Source organism: Apium graveolens, chromosome 4 (genome assembly GCF_009905375.1).
Source record: "Apium graveolens cultivar Ventura chromosome 4, ASM990537v1, whole genome shotgun sequence".
Lineage (NCBI taxonomy): Eukaryota > Viridiplantae > Streptophyta > Magnoliopsida > Apiales > Apiaceae > Apium > Apium graveolens.
Window position 1 is genome coordinate 115,450,381 of NC_133650.1, and position 9,994 is coordinate 115,460,374.

A 9,994-nucleotide genomic window follows, 5' to 3' on the forward strand; every position below is an offset into this window, starting at 1 on the left:
GCTCTCATCGAGCCCGTTCTTTTGATACTAGATTCATCAATTAAGGTTGAGTATTTCTCAAAAACCGATTTGGTTCATTTTGGACGAATTTGAGTTTAGCTTTCTGATGATTTTTGGTTGTTGTTGATGTTATAGTTAGCTTTAACACGATGATTGGAGTCGATATATGCTATTAAATCATGTGTTGTAGTTCGGGATTGCTTAAGTAGAATTTTTGGTTTTGTTAGTTTTTATATTTTGATTTTCCGGATTATATGAACGTTGGTTGTTGATTTGGATAATAGTTATAGATTGGTATGATTCTTAGCTTTAATTTGAGCTATAAACCGCGTTGTTTGGTTTAGAGATTGTCCAAATCGTGAATTCACCGGAAAAGCTTGAAGTTGGTTTGATTCTTGATCGGAAAATCTGTTTGCAAGTCGATGTCATATTTTTATATGTTGAATCGTGTTTCGGGTTAATTGTTTATAAGTTTAGGACTGAAAATCGTGAATTTTGGTGTTGTTTTGGCCCCAATCGAGGTTGTGGTGCTTCGCCGGAGATGACCGGACTCTGGAAAGAATCCGACGAGTTCTTGAAGAACTCCGGTCATCTTCCTCCTCTACTATCCTTTTGATCCAAAAACCCCCAACCCCTTTTGCTAGAAAGTGTTTCTAGAATTTTTATTTTAAGAAAAATTCAAAAATATCTCTTTTACATTCGAAATCAAGTTAGTTAATTATTTAATATAATTAACTAAACTATTTAATTCCATAAAAAAATTTTCTTTTATTATTTTCAAAAATCCAAATTTGATTTAATTATTTATAATTTATTTTAGTTAATTATTTATAGATTTAATTGATTGATTAATTCAGTTAACCAATTAACTTTACTTACAAATAGTTAAATAAAATATAATTATTTATAATTAAGCCAAATAATTCTTAAAAAATACTTTTGAGCTTTTAAAATTTATATTTGGATATTTAAAAATCAATTAATATTATTATTAGTTGATTTATTCTTATTTTATTCGTAGAAAATAGACCGTTCATCCGTTTAAAACGAAACAAACGCGTCTAGACTCAAAAAAATATTCCACTTTCATTAAAAATAATTTCGAGACCCAAATCCTCTTTTTTCGAAAGGTCTCTTGTTTTACGAATCATTCTGAGTCAATTTTTGATCGATAAATCATATTTTGACCTGATTTCAATTTTAAACATATCGAGTCGAACCTTCTGATGAACCGAGTATTATGTGATATGAATTATGTGATATATGAGTTATGTGCTTATGTGCTATGTGAATTATGTGTGTATGTGGATCAAGGGTCCTGTGTTTGTTTGTTATATTTATGTGTGGGCTATCGTATGGGTAGTCGATAGGCTTTGAACGCATAGTTCGTCGAGTGGTTATCGTTTAGGCGATTAAAGTTGTATATTTTAATTTATAGATGCGGATCATTCGAGTTGATCAAGACAAGATGTTGGATAAAGAGTGAGAGGGAATGGAATTGGATAACTCGCTTCTAGCAATCGCAGGAGCAACATATCAGTCAAGTGTTGAAAAGGAAAGACGATGATGTTTTGAGACAGAATGTTAGAATAGATGCGTGTTTGCGAGTGTGTTTAACTGCTAAAAACTCAAAGGCAAGTACCCCTGACTTCACTTATCGTTCAAGTGACGTTTATTTCGAATCATATTATGCAAGTATTTCTATCATCACTTATTGTTCAAGTGATATTTATTTTGAATCTTATCATGCAAGTATTGCTTTCCCTATTCAGTTCAAGATAGATAAATGTTTTACAAATTCTGCTATATCGCCCTTCATTCCACTCCACCAAAAGTGCTTCTTCAAATCCCTATACATTTTGGTTAAACCTGGATGAATAGAAAATGAAGAACTATGAGCCTCCTTCAAAATTTCTTCACGAATCGTCATGTCTGCAAGAACACACAATTTACTACCCAACCATATCACGCCCTCATCATCAACACGAAAGTGTTTTTGCTTGCCACCTGCCACCGCAGATCTAATAGCTTTCAAACCTGTATCATCCTTCTGAGCTTCCTTAACCCTTGAAACAAGATTCGGTTCCACTTTCAAATTTGCAATGCTACCACTTGATCCTCTAACATACAACTCAACACCCAAGCGCTCCAAATCTGAAATAAGGTGCGGCTGAGTAATGAGAGATGCAACACTCCCCAAGTTCTTCCTACTAAGAGTATTTGCCACTACATTCGCCTTCCCCGGATGGTACTGAATACTTGCATCATAATCCTTAAGAAGTTCAAGCCACCTCCGCTGCCTCATGTTAAGCTCCTTCTGAGTAAAGATGTATTTGAGACTCTTGTGATCAGTAAAGATGTCACAAGTCTCTCGATAAAGATAGTGTCTCCGGATCTTCAAAGCAAATACCACAACCGCTAACTCCAAGTCATGGGTAGGATAGTTCACCTCATAAGGTTTAAGTTGCCTAGAGGCGTAAGAAATCACTTTCCCATGCTGCATAAGCACACACCCCAATCCTCTCTTAGAAGCATCACTATAAACCTGAAAACCTCCACTTCCTGATGGAAACACAAGTATTGGAGCAGACACCAACCTCTTCTTTAACTTTTGAAAGCTCTTCTCACGATCATCATTCCACTTGAATTTAATTCCCTTCCTCATTAGCTGAGTCAATGACAAAGCTATGGAAGAGAAACCTTCCACAAAACGCCTGTAGTAACCTGTCAGACCCAAGAAACTCGTCACCTCCGTCACATTACTAGGTCTGGGCCAATTAGTAATAACCTCGACTTTCGCAGGATCCAACTCAATGCCCCTACCAGATACAATATGCCCCAAGAATGCCACTTCCTCCAACCAGAATTCACACTTGGAAAATTTCGCAAACAACTTCTTCTCCCTCAAAATTTCAAGTACAGTACGTAAATGCTCCTCATGTTCCTCTCCGCTCCTAGAGTATATCAAGATATCATCGATGAAGACCACCACGAATTTATCCAGATAATCATGAAAGACCCGATTCATCAAATCCATAAATACCGCTAGTGCATTCGTCAACCCAAAGGACATCACGAGAAACTCATAATGACCATAACGAGTGCGAAATGCAATCTTCGGAATATCCCCCTCTCTAACTCGTAACTGATGGTAACCAGATCTCAAATCTATCTTCGAAAAGTACTTCGCCCCTTGTAACTGATCAAACAAGTCATCAATGCGTGGCAAAGGATACCTGTTTCTGACAGTCACCTTATTCAACTCCCTGTAGTCAATGCACAACCTCATGGAACCATCCTTCTTCTTCACAAACAGCACAGGAGCACCCCAAGGAGATACACTTGGCCTAATAAATCCTCTATCCAACAACTCTTGTAACTGCTCCTTCAATTCTTGCAACTTAAGTGGTGCCATTCGATAAGGCGCCTTAGAAATAGGCTTGGCACCTGGAACAAGTTCAATAGTAAACTCCACCTCTCTATGTGGTGGCAAACCTGGTAGCTCATCGGGGAACACATCTTCATACTCCCTCACAACTGAATAATCCTTAATGTGAGGTTCATCCTTCGATGTATCCTTCACGAAAGCAAGGTAGCCATCACAACCCTTAGAGAACAATTTACTTGCCTTTAGAGCAGAAATTAACTTAACATCCCCCTTCGGCTGAGACCCTTGGTATACAAATTCTGGTTTATCTGCATCCCCAAAGATCACCCTTTTTCCTTGACAATCAATTGTGGCACGATGTTCACTCAACCAATCCATACCCAAGATAACATCAAAGTCATGCATCTCCATCGGAAGCAAGTTAACCTTATAATTTCTATCTCCAACAGCTATCGGACACTCTCGATACACATCAGAAATAACAACAGAATTCCCCATCGGGGTAGAAATAGATATATGAGGATATAATAATGAAGGTGCAACGTCAAGATGACGAACAAACGATAAAGACACAACAGAATGGGTCGAACCAGTATCAAATAACATATAAGCATCACGTCTACTAACAAGAAGTGTTCCTGAAATGGTACCTGAATTAGCTGCTACCTGATTTGCCGTCAATGCAAACACTCTGGCTGTAGGATTCTGCTGACTTCCACTGCCACTACCACCGCCAGCTCCTCCTCCACCAGGGTTGCGTGACACTGTGCAATCCTTTGCCCTATGGAACATGCTACCACACAAGAAACAAGCCCCAGTCTGTCTGTAATAAGCTCTACCTGGATGATGTCCACCACATGTAGCACAAGGAGCCACTGGAATCATATTGGGGTTTCCCCCATACACTGAGTAACGGCTCTGCCCCTGCTGACGATTCTGCCACTGCCTAGGCTGCTTCAATCACTAAAACTGCGGATTCTGATTCTGACCTACATACTGATTCCAGCCGTGGAATGACTGACCACCCCTATTCTGATTCTGTCTGCGCCACTGTCCCTGCTGACCATTCTGACCTCCATACCACTGTGTACCATGTGCAAAACCCTGATCATCCCTAGTCCTCTTACTACCACTGTTAGACCTGGAAGTCCTGAAATCTATGCGCTCCTTCTCAACTTCCTTTGCTACATCAGCCGCCTCTGCCACATTATCAAATTTAAAAGAAATTATGGAACCCCTCAGATGAGACTTCAACCCCCATTTAAATTTATCAGCCTGCTGCGCAGCAGTCCCTGCAACTGTCTCAGCAAATCCAGCCAACCTTATAAACCTCGCCATATAATCAGTAATGCTCTCATCCTGGTGCTGCATAATAGAATGAAACTCCCTCAAATAAGCCTCCCTATCAGCATTAGAGAAGTACTGCTCATAGAATACCTCCTTCAATCCCTGCCATTCTAAAGCCTCTGTATACTGCTCCCCTTTAGTAGCTTTCAATCCTCTCCACCACCTCTGAGCATCACTCTCCAACTTATACACATCTAACCTGACCTTCTGAATCTCATCACAACCCAGTGCATCAAAAATCTTCTCGAGATGAACAATCCAATTTTCAGCATCAATGGGAGTCGGTGCTGCACTAAAAGAGTCTGGTTTCTGCTTCACAAACCTCTCCAGCCATACAAACGGCTCCAGCTGATGGCCCTGACCATTCTGATTCTGATTCCCATTGCCATTCTGATTTCCATGTCCATTCTGATTTCCCTCTCCATTCTGATTTCCTTCCCCATTCTGATTTCCCTCGCCATTCTGATTTCCTTGGTTTTCCAAAGGCTGCTGTACAGCCTGAGCCACTGCTTGCCCTATCATCTCAGAAAGCTGAACGGGGTCAATATGAAAAGGACCACGTCTAGGAGGCATCTACAATATAAGATAGCGAACGAATGAAGATTACAAGAATAAATATGATGAAGCAGTTACAAAACAGATTTCAAAATGATGAAGCAGGATAAAATGATAAAGAGCAGAATGAAATGAAATTAAATGGAACACCCATCCTATCCTCTACCCAAACTCACAGGTCAACCTAAGTAGGTTTTCTACAAGAAATAACCTGGCTCTGATACCATCTCTGTAACACCCCCTTCTTAAAAATAGAAGGAGATATTACCTATTATCCATAAACCTGCAAAAGAGCACTAATATATTTTTAAACAAAAATTAAACAGTCTAAAATATTAAAAATAATATTAAATCTCCAAACTGTCTAAACCAATAATATAAATTACGAATTCTCTAAATAAATAATTAAGTCTAAGTAATGATAAAATTCTGAAATCCTAATCAACGAATTGGGGTAGCTCTCCATCACACAGTCCCAGATCCCCCTAAGCACCTTCCAGAAAAAGAATACGGCATGAGCCAAATGCCCAGTACGGATTTGGATTACAGTTTATAAATCAAGAGATCATAAATAAATAATCAGCAATTTATAATAAAACGACAATTTTAAAAATAAGTAAGGCTGAAACAACGAGGGGTTATGATATTTCATACCGAGATCAGAACAGATACACATACACACATCATAGGGTACCTAATGTGTGCAACAAAATGGATAAGGTGTACGACATATACAACGTCACCATAAATCAAATCACAAATCAAACTCTGGGTGCACCCACGTATCTTGAACAAATATCAAATGCGCAAAAGCTCCTCCCAAGAGCTAACAGAAGGATACGCCGTGACCAATCACACTGTCACGGAAGTGTCATGTCACTGATGCCGCAATGACATGGCTGTAGTACCCCTACAGCTGGTTAACTTGGTATACCCTAAATCACTAAGGGTTCAAAATAAAATATTCTCGCAAATTTAACATCACCTGATACGAGTAATTCAGATTTCCAAAACAGAGGGTGTCATAAATAATATTTCAAAACAGAAGTAAACAAATATTTGTAATTTTGCAAATCCATTTTAAAACAATTTTCGGAAGTTAAGGAGGTTAAAAGAATTTTTAACGGAACAAACAGAAGGTAGAACAAAACGAATCAAATATATATAATATTTAAGAGAAGTTGCGCAGAATAAAAGGGGACATAATCCGTACCTCGAATATCGCAAACTTTAATGCTAACTAAATACGTGAACGATCCGCTAATTTCCTGGTCTCCGATCTAAATATAAAAATATAATCTATCATTGAAATGTACTTATACTTAACTACATTAATATTATTAATAATAACTTATTATCCAAATAATTATAATATTCGTGCTGACAGATTATCACATTCACATTGCTTAGAATTTGATTAGACATTGTTGACAACTTATTCTTTCAGCCTCTATGCATGTTTATCCAGTGTTTTCATTTAAACTTATTGATTAGTAATATCATATGCATGAACCTGTACTGAGCCAGTGACTTGGTGAGACTCGTGGCAGCTAATGAACATGTACTTCTACCTTGACAAAATCAAATAAATAGAATATAATAATAATAAACACAAAAAAAGAAAAATAAATAAATAAATAAATAAAAATAAATAAATCATGATCCACTCGGCACACTAATATCTATGCTAATTCACCATGTTGTGCATATGCCAATAACTACAAGATTAAACTAATGACAATTATAAACTAATTAGACTAAATTCTACATGCTAATTAATACCTTAAGCTTTTATAAAATAAATTAACTAACTAGCACGTAAACAACCATAACCTGATTGGATATTATTTTAATGACATAAAAGTTTTGTTTGACTCCTATGTATAGACAAAATATGGGTAAGACTTGTGTGATGAATGAATTATGTTATGATTAATATCTACACCTGCACATGTACATCTAATGATATAGATGATAATTCTTGCACAACAAAACTAATGACTCATCACTCAATTGTCCCACTCACTATCTTAGATTTTATTATACTCGAGCAACATAATTTATACACATACCAAATTGATTAAGATCTTAACACTGAATCTCATGTGAATAATAATCCAGACCAGCTGATTCTGCTTTCCTCTGCTTTCGTCTCCGTGCAGCTCTTGTTTTAGGTTTTTTTTTGACTCGTGCTTTTCAATAATGACGGTGTGTGATTATATATATATTACACAAAGTATACTATTACTATTAGAATTAGAATTTAAATACTAACTAAACACTATTATCACTCCTTTTCCTTTTCTAATTTACTCAATATATTTAATTATTATGCTTATTCTAAATCTAATCCAAAACCTATTATTATTATTATTATTATTATTAAAATTCTCATATATTACAGCTGATCGATAATTTGTTGGAGTTTAATTCTATATTCATATGTTTAGTTATTATTTAGATATTTGTTTTATTTATGGTTGAGTTTTAACTTAACGTCATGGGCTTTAGTTATTGATCCAAACTAATGTTTAGTAGTATTTGAATAAGTCAGTAGACGTTAGCTGGTTTGTAGGAAGTATAGTTGTAAGTGGAGTTATGCTAGGAGTCTGTTAGGTCCTGTTTGTAACCACATTTGTGTGGTTGTTTGCTTTATATATCCATTGTATTTTCATTCTACAAAACATAAGAGAGACAGAGTTCTCAAAAATGTGTGTGTGTAAGTTCTTTGTGTGTGTCTGAACTTTACATTTACAGAGTACAAACTGGTTATAACCTTCACTTGGTATCAGAGCTCCCCAGGTTCGAAGGTCCTGCTTATGCCAAAGTATCAACCACGACACACATCAGAATCCATGGAGACACCAAGAACAAAGGAAGGTGCTGTGGCTGTGAACTACCCTATGCTAACCACGAGCAACTACACTGCCTGGTCCCTAAAAATGAAGGTCTTCATGAAGGCACAAGGTGTTTGGGGCGCTATTGAACAGAAAAATCCCGGGGCTGCAGTAGATGAAAGGACTGTGCAGATGGCTCTTGCAGCCATTTATCAAGGTGTGCCAGAGGATGTGTTGTTGGCCATTGCAGAAAAGGAAACAACAAAGGAGGCTTGGGAGGCAATCAAGACAATGTGTATGGGGGTGGAACGAGTACAGGAGGCTAGGGTGCAGACATTAAAGGGAGAATTCGAGTCTCTCATGATGAAAGACTCAGAGAAGATAGAAGATTTCTGCTTGAAACTGAGTGGCATTGTGACTAACATTCAAGTTCTTGGAGAGGCTATGGAAGAATCCAGTGTTGTAAGGAAGATTCTTCGTGTTGTGCCTGATAAGTTCCTCCAAATAGCTTCAAACATTGAACAATTTGGAGATGTTAAAGCTATATCAGTTGAAGAACTAGTGGGATGTCTCAAGGCCCATGAAGAAAGAATGAAAGGTAGGAGTGAGCAAAGTCAGCAACAACAGCTTCTCTTAGCTAAGAAATGGAAGGGCAGACTGGAAAAGAGCAAGATAAAATGTTTCAATTGCAACATTTATGGTCACTTTGCCTCAGAGTGTGACAAACCTCGACGAAAGAAAGAACACTGTCAAGAAGTAAATCTAGTACAACTTCATGATGACGAACCGACATTGCTGTAGAGGCCATATGGGCCAACAAAGACAAGCCATACGGGCTTGTGAATAATAGCCATAAGGGATGTGAAATGGATGGCATATGGGCAGGAAATAAATGGCTAGACGGGCAAACAAGGAAGATAAAAGGGCTGTGATCGGTGGTGCCATATGGGCACAGAAAGGCCATACGGGCTGGATCAATGTATTTGCCATACGGGCATGAAGAAGCTGTTTCAGTTCAAGGCATGCCATACGGGTAGCTGAAGAATTGATAGATGAATATAAAATTAAATGGGTGATTGTTGGAGTTTAATTCTATATTCATATGTTTAGTTATTATTTAGATATTTGTTTTATTTGTGGTTGGGTTTTAACTTAACGGCATGGGCTTTAGTTATTGATCCAAACTAATGTTTAGTAGTATTTGAATAAGTCAATAGACGTTAGCTGGTTTGTAGGAAGTAAAGCTGTAAGTGGAGTTATGCTAGGAGTCTGTTTGGTCCTTTGGTAACCACGTTTGTGTGGTTGTTTGCTTTATATATCCATTGTATTTTCATTTTGCAAAACATAAGAGAAAAAGAGTTCTAAAAAATGTGTGTGTGTAAGTTCTTTGTGTGTGTCTGAACTTTACATTTACAGAGTACAAATTGGTTATAACCTTCATAATTTACACCCTATGTAAGCTTTAACAGTTAGAAAATGAAAAATTTGAACCGTGTTTCAGAAATCTTCTTGATATATTTTTCGGAAATTAATTGTTGGAAATTGTTCCTCGAGGACTTAAATTTTTATGTTTGTATTTAAGTCATTTTCTTAGTTTAATCTATTAATAAATTGAGTTGAAATTAGTAATTTGAAAAAAGTTGTGCAAATTTATCAAACATTGATAATGTAAAGAAAGCATGGATGATTTATATAGTACCATATGCCGGAGTAGTATACTAAGTCATGTGGGTGTACATGGTATTATTGTGTGTTTCGCGCGCACAACACGCGCCGCCGCCTCGCCACGACTCGGGTCAAAGGGCGATTTGGACGAATGTCTCAGCGTCAAGGAATTTTAGTGGTTTAATTAAAATATTTATTGACT

The 9,994-nt window shown here is 37.1% G+C and overlaps 1 protein-coding gene across 1 annotated transcript; it reads left to right on the forward strand.

Moving 5' to 3' along the window:
• The first annotated feature begins 8,145 nt into the window (after positions 1-8,145).
• LOC141718892 (uncharacterized) lies at positions 8,146-8,928 on the forward strand. The gene has a single exon (XM_074521267.1). The coding sequence runs from the start codon at positions 8,146-8,148 to the stop codon at positions 8,926-8,928; it is 783 nt and encodes a 260-aa protein (XP_074377368.1).
• The last annotated feature ends 1,066 nt before the right edge of the window (positions 8,929-9,994 follow it).

Coding starts and splice junctions, on each gene's coding strand:
- LOC141718892 (XM_074521267.1), top strand. CDS start 8,146: ATGGAGACACCAAGAACAAAGGAAGGTGCTGTGGCTGTGAACTACCCT.